The following is a 19859-nucleotide window of genomic DNA, read 5'->3' on the forward strand; positions in this document are numbered from 1 at the left end:
CAGTGCTAAATTTTCTTCCTTAATCTGGTGTTTTTCTTTGTTATAAAGCCCTGCTCTTTTTAATACATTTTCTTGGTCTGTTAAAGGGCCAATGTGTTCTTTTAGCAGGCTTATTCCTTGAATGGATATTCTGAAAGACACATTGTACATGCCTAAAAAGGAGCTGTGGGGTTGAAGCCCTAGATAAAATTAAAGCCTGAGTATATAAAAAAAAAGATTGTTAAAATGTCAAGATAATGAAAAGTCAGAAAATAAATTATACCTATTATTAATTTTGAATTGTATTCAAACATAGAAATATGTATCATAGACAAAAGCTGATTACAGAGAGATAAAATTCAATTTTACAGTAGGATAATTGTTTTATGTATTTTACATTTATTTATAAGATCAGATAAAGGCCTGGAATTCTCAATATAAATCACAGTATGGTCCTGATGAATGCCAAGGTCAGTAAAAGGAAACCACTTGCAAAACACATTGCTACTGTAGAAAATACAGAGTGAATAAAATGAAACTGATAAGCACCATCTTTCCTACTATACGTTCTTTATTTTAATGTTAGAGCTTAGAGTAGTTTTGGTTTTTCAAAGGAGTGAATAGGTATCGATGCTCTCAGCATCCTCCCATATCTTAACTGTAGCCAAATTAACATACCTTTGCTAAGTAGAGATTAATACAAAACTTATTTGAGGTTTGTGAGTGAGAATGGAACTGTTGTCACAGTAACACTGTGAAATTAGATTGGCCCTATTCAAATAGTACTGCATGTGCTGGAGATGTAGTTGATGGATCCAAATGCCATGCAAATGGTGGAGCTCATGATTTAAGAGTACATTTCTATAATAAATTATTTCCTATCAGGAAGGCTTATTTTATTCAGAATCAAATCTCTGGTGTGTCTTCAAGAGAAGGAAGTTAAACTATTTTTCAGACTTGACAATAAAATGGATTCTAGGTTCTCACAGAGTGACTCTGTTGGGTACCTCAGCTGATTATCTGGGTCAGTTTGAACTAAAGAAGACATCCTCTCGGTAACAGAATTTCAAGTCAGAATTTAGAACATATAGATAGATAGTGAACTGAAATGGCTGCCATTCATCTTACCACACACATAATACTTTATAAATTAGCTGTAGTCTTCAGTGATGTGTTTTTTCATATGTAGTGTGTTGGAGCTTTGGAGTCCTAGGACAATAATAATCAAGAGTTCTTGACATGGCAACTGCTTCACAAAAAAGACCTGACAGCTATTTCATCAAGATGGACATTTTTCAGAAGTGTTGGCTTCCAAAACATATCTTCATCAGCTGCCTTCATTCGGCAGCAAGGAGTTCTGCACTTGTTGTGTTTTACAGAGTCCAGTTTTTTTGGGTTTCTGTCAAAGTACCAGTGTTACTGAGGTCAGGAATTTGCACCGTTACCTGAGTCAGATCATGTCAGAGAGTTGTGTTAATGAGTAGTGACTCTACATCTATAGGGTGGGGAGCTGGTGTCGCTGAGCAGCTCTTCTAGGTAAGTGCTGGGATTACAAATGGTCTTTTGTTTTCTTCCAACGTTGTAAGTTTTTTATAAGCTTGTAACTTGTTCTGCTTCAGCAAAGGAAGGGCGAGTGCTGCAGGGTCAGAATCTGATCTTTGATTTCTGAGGTAGGATTCAGGGTAAATGGTTTTGCATGCTAAGTGGTTTAACAACTTTTGGAGTTCTGATATAGTGCTAGGTAAGCTTCTGCACAGGCAGTAGCTCAGCGGCTTCCATGTGCTGGCTGGTGATGAGATCGCTGAGGTCTGTTTCCATGTAATCAGGCTTTCTTTCCAAGTGCTGAAACTGATTAGACTGCAGAAGTACAGATACAGAAATGCACCTACCTGTGAGAATAGAATCACCTTCCATTTTTTTGATAAAACTGGAATTCTTTCAGGATCATAGTGAGGCCATTCCTGATTCAATACACTTGTGAAAGGGCAGTGATGGACCCTATCCACTTGTTTATTCATGTATCCTGAAATATAAAAGAATGAAGCATCCATGAAGGATTGATTCCTTTGCCATAAAGGTAATGGATTAGGGTGCAATGGGTGTTTCCAGAGACTACTGTGGGATGTACACCCAGCCAGTTAAGGGCGTTTAAGTTAGTTTTCTGCACTACAGCAGCATAAATGTAGGGTGATATAAATATGCCTGGGAGCAATCTTGAGCTTCTTGCTTTATGGACTCAGAATTTGATGGTAGCAAGAATAAACAGAGTTGTGGGGTGTAACACTTCGCACAATGTACTGAAGGTGACTGCTGTGCAGGTGTACAAGGTAACTCTAATTAAAACAGTTTCCCCTTGAAATGTAATTTTGTTCCTCCTCTTCACTATCCAGTGGTAGACTAATATTTGTCTCCGGAATGTTTTTCCAGGATCTGAAGTGGAATTACAGTATCTGAAGGTTACTAAATATTAGGCAAAAATTATAATTCTCTTCATAGTTTAAAAGTATCTTTCATATTTCAAAAACCCTCCTGGATGTACAATTCTTTTGGCAAACATTCACTGTCTTGCACTAGAGAGAAAACTTACTATAAATAGCATAGACTCCTTTCATAGTGAGGTTCCCCTCCAGTTGTATCCAAATTTACCTTAAAAGTTGCCAACAACTAAAAAAAAAAATTCAAACTAGGTACTTTATGGAGAACCCATTTAATGTTACCTATGACACTTTCTTTCCAGTAATACAGCCATTCAGGCCATTAGAGAGGTTGGGGAAATTAAGAATTATCTGTACATCCTCAGCTCTTAAAAATCCCACATGTAATAAAAACCAGTGATGGATTTTTTTAAACTCATTCTGTGCAATATAATTATGTGTAAAAGTCTCACTGTTAAGTATTACAGGAATTACACTGTAAATAAAAGAAATATTTTGTTCCACTTGCTATAGAAATTAATTCAAATTAATAACTCCAGATATAAATAACTTCATAAAAATTTTCAGATGTTATCCAAAATGTTTTGAAAAAACCTTTAGCTCATTGGATTAAAGAAAAATGTGTTCAGAGTGTGAGTTTGTTCATTATGGGGTCTCTGGACTTCTCAAATGTCTTGAGAAACAGGTTTTTAGGGAGGTGTCTATTAATGGATATCTGAGTGTAGGTGTGTTTTTTCACTCTGTCCTGAAAGCATTGTGGAAAACCTTATATATACTGAACTACCTTTATCTTAGGTTTAGTTTATATATAGTATCTTTGATAGGAAACAAAAACAATCTTACACCTCAGTAAAGTTCAGTGTGGTGGGTAAATTAAATTAAATTTACTTAATTCTTTTCAGGCAGACAGCAAGTTATGGCAAAACCAGCAACATTTCCACACCTCCTTTCCCAAACCAGACTGCTCAGCAGAAGAACTGAGTACAGTGGAATACTTTCTTTGGAAAAGCAGAAATATGAACAGAAATAACTGATTAGATATAGTGTATTTAAAATCTGGAAGAAAGTAAAAGACAAGTGTTGAAGATCACTGAAAGCAGTGTCAAAGGGTTATAACTTACACCAGAAAAATTATGCCCTTTTTTTTCTTTACATTTAAGTCTGAACAAGATTTACCATTCACAGTAAGGACTTAGGAAAGCACAACACTGAAAAAAGTTACTTTCATTTATAATGAATTTTAGAAAATATTTCAGAAGACTTCCTTCTTTCCTCCCAGTTGGACTGTGAAATAGGAAGTTATTTAGGAGCTTTCTCAGTTTTATGATTAGGCACAGATGCCTTACTAGTGCACATACCTAACTTTGTCAGGTGCTCCTTCAGCATGAAAGGGGAGATAAAACTGTGGAGCCTGCAAGTCTTGCAACTTCACAATGTCCAGGAATGTCTTCAGAATTATTCTGAGTATTTGAACTGTTGGCCAGATTTTCCTTTTTTTGAATCTTGTGTTTTATCTACACTTCTGTAGCTATAAAGTCTTGATTTTTTAAAAATCTTTTAGTGATGCCAAGCACTGAAATACATATCCACAACATCTGACCAACAAGCCTCAAAATATTCAGCACAATTATGTGTAAAAGAAAGCAGCCATCAAATTAAGCCTGGGTTTCAGAAGTACTAAGGAAGGGTTTTTCTTCCTTCATCTAGTAAGTGGATTTAGAACTCCTTTGCTCCACCCAGGAATAGCTGGTCTGGGGCCAATACTCAGCTGCTGTCTCAGCTCTCATGTTTGGCAATGAAAGCATGAATGTATCTTGATGAATCAAGGAATAATTGATGTAAGCTATTGGAATATAGGATGAACTTGCAAGAAAGAAAAAAACATCCATCTGTTTCCTTTCACCAAAAAACCAAAAAACCAAAAAAAAAACCAACCAAAAAACCAAAGAGAATAATTTTGCAGAAAACTGCTAGATAATCCTAGGTCTTGAGTTTTTCTAGGATTTTTTTTCTCCATTTGCCTATGTGGAAAGAATCTGATGTTAAGACTCAGAACCCTTAAGAAGTTTTTTTCTGTCAGTAACCCACAACTTACATCAACTCTTTGTAGTTTATATTCTCAGAAAAATTCTTTAGGGCTTCTCTACTGTAAATTACTTTCATGGTTTTGGCTGAGTACTGTGCTTACTAAGGATTTAAAATGAACTTTCTTCAATACCCAGTAAACAAATCTGGGTTTTTAAAAAGCATATTTATCCAGCTTCTTCATTCTGTGTGTTTCATATCATTATAAATAATCAAAAGATTGAAGAATGAGAATGATCCATGTATTCCAATACTAAATAAATAAATAAACGCTGGACTATTTCATTGGCTGAAAAGGAGCAGAAATTACAGACTTTTCATTATGTGTGTTCTGACTTTTCTGCTTGTATTTAAAATTGTTCTGCACCTTGCTTTGGAAGACCTTTTGTAACTATTTTGTAACCATTGTTCCTTTTTACATTGTTTCCATTGTAACTTTTAACATTTTAGACAGATTTTATTTTTTTTTCACAGCAGGAATTTCCTGCCTACTAGGGGAAGTGACTTAGTTTTTGCAAGTTTCAGCTGAGAGAAGGTTTTGGATTTTTTCCAAGCAAGAGTTAAAGATAAATATGTTGTCCTCCCTGACATAAAGAAAAAAGCAGCAGTTTTACTGGAAGCCTCATATATGAATATGTTTTGCATTGCTTTCTTAAGGTTTGGTAGGGAAATTGATCCACTGTTAGAAGCATCTGGTTTGTGACTGATGATCTAATTTCACCTAACACCTCTTTTTTTCATTTTATTTTTTTGTTGTTGTTGTTGTTATTTGCCTGTTTTTCTGTGATTTTTAGCTGCCTGGCATTGATTTGCAGTCTATGGTGATTCTCTTTAAACTTGTACCTTTCTTTGTTGGCACTACATCAGGAAACAGTGCAGCAATTGCTGTGGGGCTGAATGTTTGCAGGTTTAGCCTCCTCAGTCTTTAGTTTACATTTAAATTCTGGACATTCTCAACAAACTTATTTCACTGATGTGTCTCCGGTTCTCCATGAGTTTTGGCCCACCTCAGAATATTATTCTTTGAGAGTCCAAGATCATTTCTGAATGTGTATCTCATTATTTTGAATTGTACTGGTTTTCAGATTTCTTTGATATTGCAATAAATTTTAGGGAAGCATCTGGATTAATTTTCCAAAATAACTAACCTAGCAATCATACCTGAATAAGCAACTGCACATAAGGCATGCTATATGCATGCATGTTAAGCATGTTGTAAAGCACACAGTCAATGCATAAGTGCTGAAAATGCTCAGAAATGTTGTTGTTGGAGTGTAGCAAACAAAATTTTAGGATAATTTAAGTTGGAAAAGACATTTTAGGTCATAAAGTCCAACTATTAATGCAGAACTTCCAAGACCATCACTAGACCATATTCCCTAGTACCACATCTGCACATCTTTTAAATACATCCAGGGATGGTGCCTCCACCTCTTCCCTGAGCAGCCTGTTCCAAATCTTGCAAAACTTTTCTGTGAGGAAATTTTTCCTAATATCCAATAATCCTAATATATACACCTTTTCTCATGTAGCCTGAGACCATTTCCTCTTGACCTATTGCTTATTATGTGGAAGAAAAGACCGACCCCTGCCTCACTACAACCTCCTTTCAGGTAGCTGGAGAGAGCAGTAACGTCTATTCTCAGCCTCCTTTTCTCCAGGCCAAGCATCACAGCTCCCTCAGCAGATCCTCATAAGACTTGTGCTCTAGACCCTTCCCCAGCTTCATTGTTCTTCTTTGGACACATCCTGAGGTGTGCCATTTCTCTGTAACTTCTTGCTTACAAGGGTGAAGGTACTACTCAAAGTCAATGAAGGAACTTTGTACTGGATCTAGTTGCTAAATTAAAAAATAAAAATAAAAATAAAAATAAAAATAAAAATAAAAATAAAAATAAAAATAAAAATAAAAATAAAAAGTTCAGGCAAGACTGTGTGTTATTGAGTCAAAATGTATGTGTTCTCACCTGAGCAACACTCTATGTTCCTATGCTTTTACTGCCATGCAGATGTGGTTAAGGGAGCAATTACACTTGTAGCTGAAGGATGGCTTTCTCTTCAGGTAGTTATCTAAGAAAATTATAGTTAATTTGCTTCTAAAGAACAAATAGGGCTTATGTGGAGTCAGTGTTATTTTATTTCTCTGAGCTTTTTAGCCTGTGGAATTTCAGGTGATGTGATTACTTTCAGCAGCTGAAGCATACACTATGGAGTTGGAGTAGTTGCATAATTTGGGTAGAAGCAGTGCCCTGGATGTGTTGCCTTATCACAGCAGTGGAGGTGCATTTGTGTTTTCATGCTGTTTGAAACAGCCTGACAGATACATAACTGGTGTGGCTGTGTTTCCCTGCAGGAAACCAACAGGCCCCTCTCAGTCCCCATGTACAGGACTGAATCTTGAAAGGTTGGCACATTTCTGACAGGCCTCTGCATGTTTGGTGCTCATGATAGTTTTTGGTCAGGCTCCAATATCCACACTGTTTGTAGCCTTTATGTTTTTTATTTTTACTGCATGTGCTGTCAGGAAAAACGGTGCTATTTGAAGGTACCTTGAGAAATGTGAGTTGGCTAGGTGAATCAAGTTTCTCTGCTTCAGTGTGGTTTTTTGCCTCCTTTTCTTCATTGAGTCCCTGTTCAGTCTTACTTCTGTCTGTGAAGGCAGCCAAACAATTGGAATGTTTTTGGCAGAAGACATAGCTTAATTCTATTACTTGTACTAGTGGTTTTTAAATTTGGCACTGAGTTACTACTTCACATTTTTATGTGCATATAATGTTTTGTGATTTTATTTTTGCTTTTATGGTAAACTCTGGGCTAGGAACTTAGTTCTGTGATAGAAGAAGTCATGATTTGGGGATTTTGGAATTTCAGTATATTGGATATACTATACAATGAATTTTGCAAACATAAGCACTGTAGACTCATGTTTCTTGCATAATTTCTGTAGTTAACTTTGAAGCTCTGTAGTCACAGTGACATTTTTGCAAGTTTGGGGGAAGGATGGATTTTATGGGGCTTGAGGCCAGAACTTTCAGAAAGACAGGTAAAATAACTGAATCGGTGGTCCATTTTTGGTTTACTGAAGGGTGATGTGCAAACCAGTATTTTATATTTAGCCTAATGCCAAATCATCCAGTCATGTAGTAAATTGAAGAAAATTGGGTGCTCAAGACCAGTAGGGCTCAGAATGCTGTGCACAGGCTGCTGTTGCAGTTTCCTCCCTGTTGGCATTTAGCCTGTCTGCCACATGGGTGGTCTTTGGTTGTGTCTCACTGCTGTTTGGTTTTTGGTTGGTCAGGGGCTCTATTGACCTACCCTGTAAAGCAGAAGGCAGCCTAGTGTTTTTTCTGTTACTGGAATTCCAGTTCTGGTGGGTTTGTTTTGTTGTAATCCTTAGAATAAAAAAAATAGATAGGCAGAAATTGTGTATCATCCAGTTCAGAATGGGACAATCTCCAAAGTTAAGTTGGGTTGATAAATCCAGATGAATTTTACCCATTTTCAGCTGTAGAGATTCTGTAACCTTTCTAAGCAATTAGTTCCAGTGACCTTCCTCACTGTGAAAAATTTTCTCTTACCCATAATTCTGAGTTTTCTGTGTTACAGCTTGTCTCTCTCAGAAGGATCTGTCTCTGCCTTCTCTATATTTGCTCTGAAGGCAGCTAAAACCAATAAAATCCCTGTTCAGCCTTTTTTTCTTAAAACCAACTAACCAAACTTGCAAACTCCTCATAACTCATATCCTGCAGGCCCCTAATCATCTTGAATCACCTGCTGGACTTAGTTCAGGATATCCATGGGCAGGTCAAACTGGATGCAACACTTCAGATGTGCCACATAACAGGGTGTAATGACTTCCCTTTGTCTGTGACTGTGATGCTGTCAACAGCATGTAATGCACATGTAGCCCTTACCACTATGTAGTGCTGATTCTACTAAAATATTCTTTTGGTTCCAGATAAGATAACATCTAGTTTAAAATGCACAATTTTTTTCCTATCTGTAAAGACTACAGGAATTACAATCTGGTTGTAAAATGTTTAGGAGTGAAGATCTGACTGTCTATAACAATATATAATGTGATACATAATGCTGAGTTTTAAGGCCAGTGAAGAGTTTAACAAAAAAAACTGAAGGATGGCTAAATGATTTGGCTGTTCACACCTGATCAAAGCATGTCATAGTTTCATTATTAGAATGAAAATAATGTTAGAGTGTCACAGAAAAAAAGCTGCTTCTCAGAATGCACAGCAAGATGAGAAAAGCTGCAGAAAAAAGGAGAGACAGTCTTTGACAAGATTCTCTGCAGTTTTCTGTACATTTCAAAGAGGTGGTGGGCAGGGGGAAGGAAGAGGCGTGTATTATCAAAGAGAAGACAAAACTAAGGAAAAAGAAAATAATTGGAGGATAAAGGACAGCTAAAAACTGGGAAAGAAGACAACAGAGCAGGCTGAAGATTCTTTAGTAAATAAAATACAAATGAAGATTGTTAATGTGAAAATAACGTCGGAGAGCAGAAGAGATAGAGGGCTGTTGGTGAGCTAATATGCACATAAACTTTTCCTGATGCACAGAGAGAGAATTGAGCCTTGAAGACAGTTTAAGTTAGGGAGAAAAAAACAAAAAGGAAAATACCTGTCCTTTATCCAAGTTTAAATTAGGAATAGGTGAAACCAATTATAAACCAGTTGGTTTTATGCATTTTTATGCCTCCTCTCATGCCTTTGTCAAAAGCATGACAAAGACAATAAGTACTCTGGCTTACAGTATGCCATCATTAAAAGCACCAGATGCAAATTTTGTAGTGAGAATGTGGAGGAATTTCTGCAGCAACAGAAGAAAATTATCTAAGCCCTATTTAATGTATTTTATTATTTATGCTTATATTTATGGTTAGTTGAACCCAGCTGCATATGTCTTATCTCCTTTTGGGTCAAGAAACAGCAGGGAAGAAAAGCCAGGAGTTACTGCTTCACTCTGCCCTCTGGGAAAATGTTTTTATCAAGCTTCCAGATAATGAAGTTATTTTTATGAACCAAAATCTTGAAGTCTTTTTAGTGATGTGAGAGTTTATAAATTTGAAATAATATTCATGCTGCATTCATCCACTTACAAGGTTAATCTACTTGTGTATATTTTTTATTATTTTTAAAAGAAACAATATTTTGCATGAACTACTTGTATTTAAATTTTTTATATAAAAGTAATAGAACACAGTAAAGTAAGTATCTCTGTAATCAAAGTATTTTTCATTTCACAGCTTTTAAGTATCTAACAGATGAGTATTATTCAACTTGTAAAGAATACTTGAATTGGCTATATCTGTTATCCCTTGACTAGTGTTTTTATAACTCTCCAAAACTAGTTTTAACTTACTTTGAATTGCCTTAGATTTCTGATATGCCATAGAGTTTCTTAAGATGGAGAGGAAATGTGACTGTTTTCAGAGGAGTGTGTCATTGAATCAAAACTTGACATCCACCTAGGCTAAGAAAACTGTCTGTTTCTTCCCTGGGGAAGTGCTTTGAGAAGGTAACTGTTTTTTATGTAGAGTACACTCCTAAGTTAAGTTTTTTAGTTTAGCATGCCCCGAGGCAAAACGTTTCAGTATATTTTAGAAGATCCTGCCAATTTAATTAATCTTATGGGAATAATGCTAAAATTCATTCTTTGTTTCCCTCTTCATAAACTATATGGTACTTCATCCCTGCACTGTCAATGGCATCTGTTAACTGCATCTTTAAGGGGGACAAAAACTGGCTTAGTGCTGTTCCAAGGAGCAATGCAAATTGGTCTCTTGTTCCACCAGTGGTGGGGCAGGTGGGATAGTCCTCTGTATGGAAAATCTCTTCCAAGACTGGAGGATTTTTTGTGAAGAATGGGTGAATTCAGTGGAGGGCAGCAAACGTGTGCATCCTGTCACAGCAGCCAAGGCCATGATTCAGTAGTTGACTTCAAATTCTTTCAAGGCAAGACCAAGGAATGGGGGTTTGCAGTCGTTGGGTCTCCATATCGAGTGGTCCCAACAGTCTTTCTGTTCCTAAGAAAGGACTCAGTAACTGAACTGCAGCCTGGAAGACAGACAGTCCTGCCCAGGGAGAGAAAGAGTTGGCGTTAGTGTTGCTGTGGTGCTTTTGAGGGGTTGGAGTTACCATGGGGTGCTCCTTTGTATAGCATTTATTCTGCAGACACTCAAGAGGTTGGGCTTTTTGCTTCAGAGAGAGGAAATACTGCTACAGCTGTAATAAAAGCCATTTGGAACTGCACAAGTAAAGCACTGTATGCTTTCTATCTTGCAGCTATATGTTACTTTTATATACCTCTTGTTTTTGTTTAATTCCTATGAAGTGTTTGTGTTGAATGAATAATTAGAACCAGGATTAGTCTGCCATCCTTTTGAATAAGCTGTTAGTTTGTTTAGATTTTTTTTTTCTCCTGAAATCCATTCATATTATAAGGAACTGAAAGGCAAAGTATTTTAATGGTGTTTTTGCAGAATGTTTTCCTGAATGGATGAGGAAACAGTCATTCCAGTTAGCACTATATAAAAAAAGTGAAGGCAGTGCAGTGAGCCTAATTTTCCATTTTTGTCTGTCATAGATGTAAATAATTCAAATATATAAGTATGGAAAGAAGTTAACAGTTCAAAACTGGGGCTGCATGAGTCTCATAGCATAATATTAGTATTTCCTGCGTGTTTTAATTTGACATTCTTAAGAAAAAGGTTGGTTTTCCTGAAGTATGAAACATTTAATAGTTAATGCTGTTTTTCACTGGGCTCCTGTGGTAAACTAGAATGTTCATGTGTATGCTTATGTAATTAAGCATCCACTAATTTCTTTCTCTTTGGAAAATACTTCTCCAAATCAGCACTCCATATATGAAGATTTAAGATTATATCATCTGTTTGTTTAAGGTAAGCATTAGGACAGGTATTATTATTTTATAATAGAATCTTAATCCCTTGTCTGTGAAGTGTTGATGTTTTCATTAGAGTTAAAATATGTTGCATGTGTACAGAAAGCCTGAAATCTCAGTATGTGGTCCTATCAATTTTAATTATTTGAATCATTAGAACAGCTAATTTTTTGCTTAAGGGTACACCAATGTACCATTGAATCTGTTTTTTAAGGTTTTTTCCAGTTTAATGTCTGAATCCAAATTCATAAAGAGTTGGAAAAATGAGATGTCTGAGCTATAGGATTCACAGGGATTTTATATGAAGCCTATTTAATCAGGATAACACTGTTATTAATATTCATAAAGTCAGCTGGAACACAAATGACAGACTATGGAGCCTAAAATTTTTTACTTGTGAATTTATTAAAAGCAGCTTAAAAAATTAATGGAATTTAAGTAAAGTTGACGAAAATTAAAATCTTATGCTAGCAGAAAAAATCTATATTAGAACTTTGTCCAAGACCATCTTGCATTGATATCTTTGACAGATTTCATTGGTACTTAAAGAAGAAAGATGCATGAATGGTCATTTAAAAGGATTTAAACACATTGGCACATTAATTTTTACATGAATAATAAGTAGTTTCCAAAAGCAATTAACTTACAGTGTACAAGATTTGAATAGAAAAATAGGACTGTGACATCAAAGGGCAAAGCAAATGTGCAGTACATTTTAAACTTTTAATAATAGGACTTCTTAAAATAATTTTTTCTTTTCCACAGAAAGTAAAGTAACGCAAAAGGTATTTGGGTACAGTTTGGGTTTGTTTTGAAATTCACCAAGATCTGGAACAAATAAATATTTTTATGCCAAAGTGCTATTGATAAAGAACAATTTTAAGGCTTTTACGTTGATCAGGTGCTTCTGAATCAAGCTCTTCTACAGTTTCTCTGTGTGGAAAACAGATATATATGATTTTTCTCCCATATGCAGCATTTGGAAGCATTTCTTTTTTTGTATAGATGGCAAAACCGTTAGGTCTGAGAGTTCTTTCATTATTGTACTTAACTATTAATTTTATGTGACTGTTGCATTTTATATTCAACCGATAGAGACATTTTCTTTTATATTTTCGCTTTCTTTCATGAAAACAAGTTGGATAAATAGTGAATAAGGAAATTAGATTTAAATTAGATTTACCTCTAGCGTTTGGGTTATGGTTTCATTTTGTATTTTCAGTTATTTCTCGGTCAGCCAGTACATTTTATTTTAATCTTCAGCTTTAATTTCCTCTCATTATTACGTAGATTGATTATTAACAGATTGTTTTACAATGAAAGTAAGGATTTAGAATAATTGTATTTATTTTTTGTGATCATTCCTTGATCATTAATGGCCGTTAATGGCCACTTCTGATCGTTTTTGAAATGGTGATAAAATTTTAACACTCACCGAATAATGATGGTTCAATAAGTTTTGGTTCTAAAAATACCTTATGTTTAAGGTACCTTCTGTAAAGGTACATCTTCAATAACAAGTAAGTGTTGTGCACAAGTCAGCTACCTATTGCAGCGTTTGTGTTCAGAGAAACCAGTTTAAATACTTAGTGTCTGGAATATTCTGTTGTTCTGTACCCTTTTTTTTTTTTTTTTAATTATGGGGAAATGAATTTAGTACACCCCAGAGAGCTCCAAAAATCTTTCTGTTTTACTTTGCTTGATAGTTGACCTTAATCTGATATCAACAATTTTTTTTTATTTTCTCTATGTTTAAATGAGAAAATTCCTGTTTGTTAACAGAACCTATTTCACCTTTGAAGACAAAGTCTGTAAAATGAACCTCTTGGCGTCACTCATAAATTTTTCCTGTGCCATAGTCTATTATTTCCGGGAGAGGGCAGCATTTTCCTATATCAGGTGCAGAAAGGCACATGCCCTGCTTAGACTGTCAATGTTTCTTGTAATTACTCCCAGTATATTTGTTGCTTGCTTATGAATTAACTTGCATTTATGGAACTAAATCATTCCAATCATTTAATTACACCTGAGGAGCTGAACTATAATTGCTTGCTTCCAGCTAGGATCTGATATGGCTTGAGCAGTATTAATTTGGTGTTTACTTTTCTGAGTGCTAAAAGCATTAAAATGATTGTGCAATGGGATTACATTTTACTAATTGCTGGCATTCATTAGCTGGGTAAATGGCGAGGAAGAATGACTGTATATTGTGGAGGGATAAAATTATGGTTTTAAATAGTATATTACTAGACACATTAAGGCCCTAAGACATGTTTTAAAATACTCCAGAGGTTATTAAATACCATATTTTCTTCATGTCTTGCTATATGACTATCTTATTAAAATACTGCAATTATTATGAACCTTTTTGTGCAATATGTAGGGAAATGGCTTCATTGACAGGAACCTATTTCTTGATATTAATAACCCTCTATATTTTCAGCTAATCCAAAAGTAAATGAGGAACTTAGGAAAAGATTGCCAACTTCAAATCAACACAGTTACACAGAATTGAAGAAGCACACAGCTTCATTTGAGGGATTTTTTTAAGGGACTCAGTGTTCTGCGACATGAGGTGAACTTTTTATTTTTTGTTAAGACCTAAGCACGTCAAATTCCATGCATTTTTCTTATCATGCAGATTAATGGTCAACAACAAGTACGAGCTAAATATGTATTTCTTGAATGTTTGGTGTATGTGTTAATGTTGAATCTTAAGAATTTGTGCAAATAATTTTTTATAATTTCAAATATAAAAATGAAATAATCTGCTTTTTTGGTGTTGTATGGGAAAATAATTTCTTCTGCTGCTTTATTATTTAGGATATATGTCTTGGTATAATTTGCTTGAATTGTAAAATATGTACTTAATTTTATTTTTTTTTTAATCCTTACGTTTTTCAGCACAATGACAACTGAGTGTTTTCATAATCTAGCCACTGTATCTTCAAGGCACATGTAATACATTAATAAATGTAAAAAAAATGCAGCAGGGAAAACATACAAAATAAGCACAACTGCGTTGTTGAGGATAAAATTTGTCCTGTGTACAGTACTTTTTAAAAAGGTGCTTGACTGGGTAATAGAATTTGTGGTAAGCTTACTATGTTACCAAGATTACCAACTATTTTAGATTTTCTTGCAATACAGAGAATATTTTTTTTTTAACACATAAGAGAATATATATTTTAACATCCAAAATGATGCCTGGTAAGCATAACATTTTACTGTAGGTCTTATTTAGGTTTACTTCTTGAAGATCTTTAATTATAAGAAAAATTGCAACTGTGTAATTAATGATATTCTGAAGCAGTATGCATGCAGGTATTAGGATGCATTATTTAGCTGTTTAGAAAGACCTGCAGATTCAGAGTTGGAGTGGTCATGGGCCACTTTACCTGTATTTTATCTTGTAAATTAAAGCAAGAGAAAGAATGCTAAAAAGTGAAGCACGTGCTGCCATCTGTAATAGTTGCCAAAGTGAACAGTCTTTTCGTCTCTAGCAGGACTGCTTGCTGTGATTTGGACTGTGCTCAGTAATGTGTACTTCCAAGACCAGACTCTAGAAGAAAAAACCAAACTAATAAATATTTCAACAAAGGCATCACATGCAACAGAAAGCTGAACCAAACAATTATAAAAATCAGATGAGTGAAGAAAAAAATATTTTGCTGAGAAATATAATTTTTCATTGAGTGTTAAAGGATGCAGACTTCTTTGTGCTGCTATAAATATTTAAAATAATTTGTTTTGTAAATTTTCTGTCAAATGAAGGCAAAGAATAGGTGTATTACATTGTTTCAAATTTATTTATCTAGAGTTTGTTTTATTTTAGCTCTGAAACCTTCAAGCAAAAACTGGAATCACTGCCAGATCAAACAAGTTCAGGAGAACAAATGGAGAACTGGTCAAAAGGTAGGGACTTTAAAGATATTAATAAGGAACCTCAGGTGTTGTACCAGTGCTAGGCAGTGACTGGAGTGTGTTTGTTCTTGCTGATATATGACTGACTTTTGAAGAAAGGAAAAAAAACCACAACCACATACTGCCCCTTAAAAGTACTTGGAGTAACAGGAGAGCTGCAAAATGAATATAAAGCTTCACCTTTATTTTCTGGATTATTGAAAGTGTTTTTCTATAACTTTCAGAAGTCTTGTTTAAATTTTTATTCTGTACATTGCACGTTACTTTCCAACTTTTTTTTTAAATTGTTAACAATAAATCTTAGATTGTCTTAAAGTAATTTTCTTGTCTATTCACTCCTGGCTTGGGTATGATTAAGCCATCTACTAATATTAATGAGTTTCTCATTAGTAGCTCAAGAGAATTTAGACAGTAAGGTAAGGCTTGGAGGTAACGGTGACCTTGGTTAACTTGGAGTTTCCCCAGTTGATGGAGTTTTCATCTTCATCAGGATGCAAGTATCTTTTTGTATTTTTAGTTGGTTGACCAGACATAAGTCTTCTCAGATACATTCTTCTATGTTTCATGACAGAAACCTAAGGAAAAAAAAAAACCAAATTAATTTTAGAGTACATTACATGACTGACTGACTTTATAGAAGAGAATTTTCAGCAGTGGCTTGTGACTAGATTGTGACATGTAGAAGGACAAAAAGGTAAGATGTGAAAAAGAGACCTTCACTTTAGGGTGGATTTTTGCTAATAAGTGAGTATGTGTAGCTAAAAAAGTCCAATACTGAATAGGTGTGTCAACATCAAAATTTCCCTCTATATCAGAGCCTCAGAGCTTCATGTACATTTCCTTTTTTTAAATTTTATACTATATGTTCTCTCTCAAAAGATAATAAATATCAAGTTTCTCATGGAGACTTGTTTAGAAGAAAGAAGAAATGCTTTGTTTTGTAGATGATGCTTTTCTTCAATATGTAAAGGAATTTCTACCTATATTATGCTGTAAAATAAACTACTTTTAACCCCCTTTTAATTTATGGGATTTTGAGCTGTTACTGAGTGAAGTTCAGAAGTTTTTGAATCATATATACTGTAAACAAAACTAGTCATGGTGGTGTAAGTTAGTGGAGAATTGTATTCTGACAATTTAAACGTGTAATGGCTTAATCAGATTTAGTATTTTTAGACCTTTAGGGGTCAGCATACCCTAAGAATGGTTCAAAAGGTTAAGTTATCCAAAGTAGGCAAATGAAACTGATTGTCTGTGAAATATTTTCTGTCTGATTGCAATAAATTATGTTCTGCTGCTGCTCAGAGATATTTTTAAAACTGAGTAGTTACTAAGTTTCATATGTGTTATTTTTCTGATGCATTAAGTCAATATTTTGTGCTGTTTAGACAGCTGTTTCTTCCAGGCTAACACTTACGGATTCATGTATCCAATAGAAGTTATTATACAAACAAAAGTAAAATTTATACACTTTTCTTTACCATAATCATTAATAAATCATGTAATTCTTTGCACCTTTAGTCCTAAGAAAGTTAGAAAAAGGGATTATGGGTAAATCTGTCATCATACTGGTGTGGATGAGGAATTATTTTTTTTTCTTAGAATTTAATTTGGGTATTAGCTAAATTTCATTCACTTATCATAAAGATAATAGGTCAATTTCAGCAACATAATGTTCAATATGTGCCCTTGGTAGATATTCTGGTGCATTTTCTCGCTGTATTACTTAATCACAGCAACTTTACATTTTCTGTGTAAATGTGTGTGTTGAGGAGTGTACTATTTTGTGTCCTGCTTGCTCTGTCATGTTCATAGCTTTCTTTTGTGCTGTTGGTACTGTACCGTATTTAGATGTTCTTTTCTTATAACTTGGGAGTTTAAAAGCTGGGTTTAGAATAACACTATAATGATTTATTTAATTTTTTTTAATAGCATAGTGAAATACAAGATTAAATTTAATCTGACTAGATGAAAATTCAGTCAAGCAATGAGAATTTTAAAAAACAGAAAAAACAGATACAGAGAAATGGTAGGTTTATGGCGGTTATGTGGGATAATGTGTAACCTGGTAATAGATGTTATAAAATAAAATACTTGAAAGAAAGGTAGTGTTTAAGAGGAGTGTATCTGAAGTGTTTGATAGGTGAGATATTCTTTTTAACTTTCCGAGTTGTTTGGAGTATAGTATCCCTGTGTGGATTGAAGGCTTTGTCACTTTCCTCTTTCAAGGAAGAATTAAAGAACAGTTTGTGTGCAAGGCTTGTTATTTTGTGTTTGTATCTAGTTTAAATGTGCTCTTTCTCTTGATTTTAATAGAAGGTTAATACCTTTTTTCATTTCCCTCTAAGGACACTTGAGAGAATGTACTAGGAGCATTGGCAGCAGGCAAGTGAGGACTGTGCCACTTAGAAATTAAAAAATATTGAGGACCCAAGCTAGAAAGACTAGAATAGTATTCAATTATAAAAATAAACTTGTATTGGCAAATAGGTGCGTATCTTTGCATTGCAGTGATGGTGGGTGTGGGGAAGCACATTGTGTTGGGGTAGAGTTGTATTACTTCAGTAGGGTTTCCGTGCATGATGGGAACTATGAAAACATTAATCCTGTGACAACACAAGAGGAAACCTGAAATGGGGTGGTTTCTCTTCTTTATATACATTTAGGACTTGATATGGCAATTTTCCACAAGCATTACCAGGATAGGAAAGTGGGGAGTGTGTGAATGCTGGAGTTAAATTTGTGTCTTATTTGACTTATGGACCATGTTTGAATAGGTGCAGCGATACTTCTATATTATACAGTCTTTAACTATCGTAATGTTTTTGCTTATGTCATATTTATGAGCATCCGTGCTTTAAGGACAGGGCAGAAATTAGGGGAAGTCTTAGAATTTTAAGTAGTGTTTGGTCAGTTTTGACAACAAATTAGAGTTTCTGCTGACTCCAGAATTAAAAGCATTGTATAATTTTTATTTGTAAGTTGTAAACTAAGGCAAGTTAATAAATTGATAACTTTTAATGGCAAAGTTGCTTTCTTAAAAGGTGGTTATTATGTTTTTCAAGCATTGAAATAAACACATATATTTTGCTAAGTCATTACTTGAGGCATATATTGAAATGTAAGTCAGTGAACCGATTTCACTTAGAATTTGATGGCAACTTTAGTTATGATCCATATAGACACATGCCATGTTACTTCAAAAGAATGCTTGCAGGTTGTAAATATATTTTAAAAATGTGTGACAGTAAATTAATTCGGAAGAGAATACCTTTAGAGAGATGTGATAATGTAGATTGGAACAGAACTGCAGAATCAGCTTTGGCAGGGAAATTTGTAATGGAGGTGTTTTATCTGGTGGGTTTTGGGGTGTTTTACATTCATGGTAATTGAGGAAATGTAGTCATATGCAAAGGTTAAGTAAAATGAGTAAGTAAAAAATCATCTTTTTGTGTAACTTTGACTATCTTATTAGAAGTAGAAAACCCTTCTAGTTGTACAATGGTTTTAATGTACTTTTTTGTAGATTTGTTTTTGCAATAGTAATTACAAGGACTTTTTTGTCTGGAATTTCTGTTGTGTGAGTTTGGCGCACACACAGATGAATGGGTAAAGAAAGCCTTGAGAGTAATACGGCATTGTAAAGGTTTTTCATCTAATGCTCTAGTCGGGTAAAAAAACAGCTAATGGTAAAGGTGCTGCTGGCCCATTTCTCCAGAATATACCCACTACAGCTGTAAACACTCTCAAGTAAATCTAAAGCCCCTCTTTCAAGGCTGTAGCAGAGGCAGAATTAAGCATACTTGTCATAGTGAAGTCTCTTCTTTTACATGCCTCAACAGGAGATACCGTGAGCCTGTTCTCCCTCTTCTACCATCTTTTAGCAACAAAGTGCTGTTTACTTGGGAAAGAAAGGAGGCCTGGATATTGTAAGGGTGGTTTGTATGCAGAAAAATCTATGTGCTATGCAGAGAGATAGCGTCCTCTGCACCCATCTAGCTCAGCTGCTCAGTGTTTTCAATGTGTGCTGTGCTTTCAGCATCAGACTCACTTTGTGCTGTCAGAGATCTCATTGCCAAGTGTAGTTGCAGGTTTCTCTGAATGATGTAAAAGGCTGAAAAGAGGCTGAAAGGATGAACTTTTATGAGTAAAACCTAGGAAAAGTGGCTAGTAACTGTTGAGCAACATTAAGCATGGAAGATGAAGAAAACCTCTTCCATGGAAGAAGGAATAGTGTGCAGTGACTTAGAAGATAAGAATGAGTTAATGATAAGTGAAAAATCACCCAATACCACTTGGTTTTTCCTGTAAATGCAATCATCCCTTCATGCATACAAGCTCTCATCTCTTCTTTTTCTATTCCATTTCTTTCCTTGTACTTTTTGAGTGGTAGAATACAGCACATTTTTAGCCATGCTGCATGCAGAAAGACTCCTCATCAGAAACACAACTGGGTATCCAGTATTTACCTTACTCACTGCAGTGTTGGGAATATGATTTTTGTTGAACCATTTATGG

At 34.9% G+C, this 19859-nt stretch overlaps 1 protein-coding gene across 3 annotated transcripts in view; it reads left to right on the forward strand.

Annotated features, from left to right (window-relative positions):
• MIPOL1 (mirror-image polydactyly 1) overlaps nucleotides 1-19859 on the forward strand; it is a 188313-nt gene that overhangs the window by 18169 nt on the left and 150285 nt on the right. For 2 of the 3 annotated variants that reach the window (XM_014249747.2, XM_088057511.1), the window contains exons 2-3: nucleotides 13861-13992; nucleotides 15253-15332. In XM_014249747.2, coding sequence (XP_014105222.1) covers nucleotides 13988-13992; nucleotides 15253-15332 — 85 coding nt within the window. In that variant the 5' untranslated portion in view covers nucleotides 13861-13987. Of the gene's footprint in view, nucleotides 1-11319; nucleotides 11416-13860; nucleotides 13993-15252; nucleotides 15333-19859 lie in introns of those variants that run through there. The other variant, XM_088057512.1, reaches the window with a different exon arrangement.

The sequence above is a fragment of the Pseudopodoces humilis genome, chromosome 7, assembly GCF_049639895.1.
Source record: "Pseudopodoces humilis isolate 2021_Gansu_Grassland_sample_001 chromosome 7, ASM4963989v1, whole genome shotgun sequence".
Lineage (NCBI taxonomy): Eukaryota > Metazoa > Chordata > Aves > Passeriformes > Paridae > Pseudopodoces > Pseudopodoces humilis.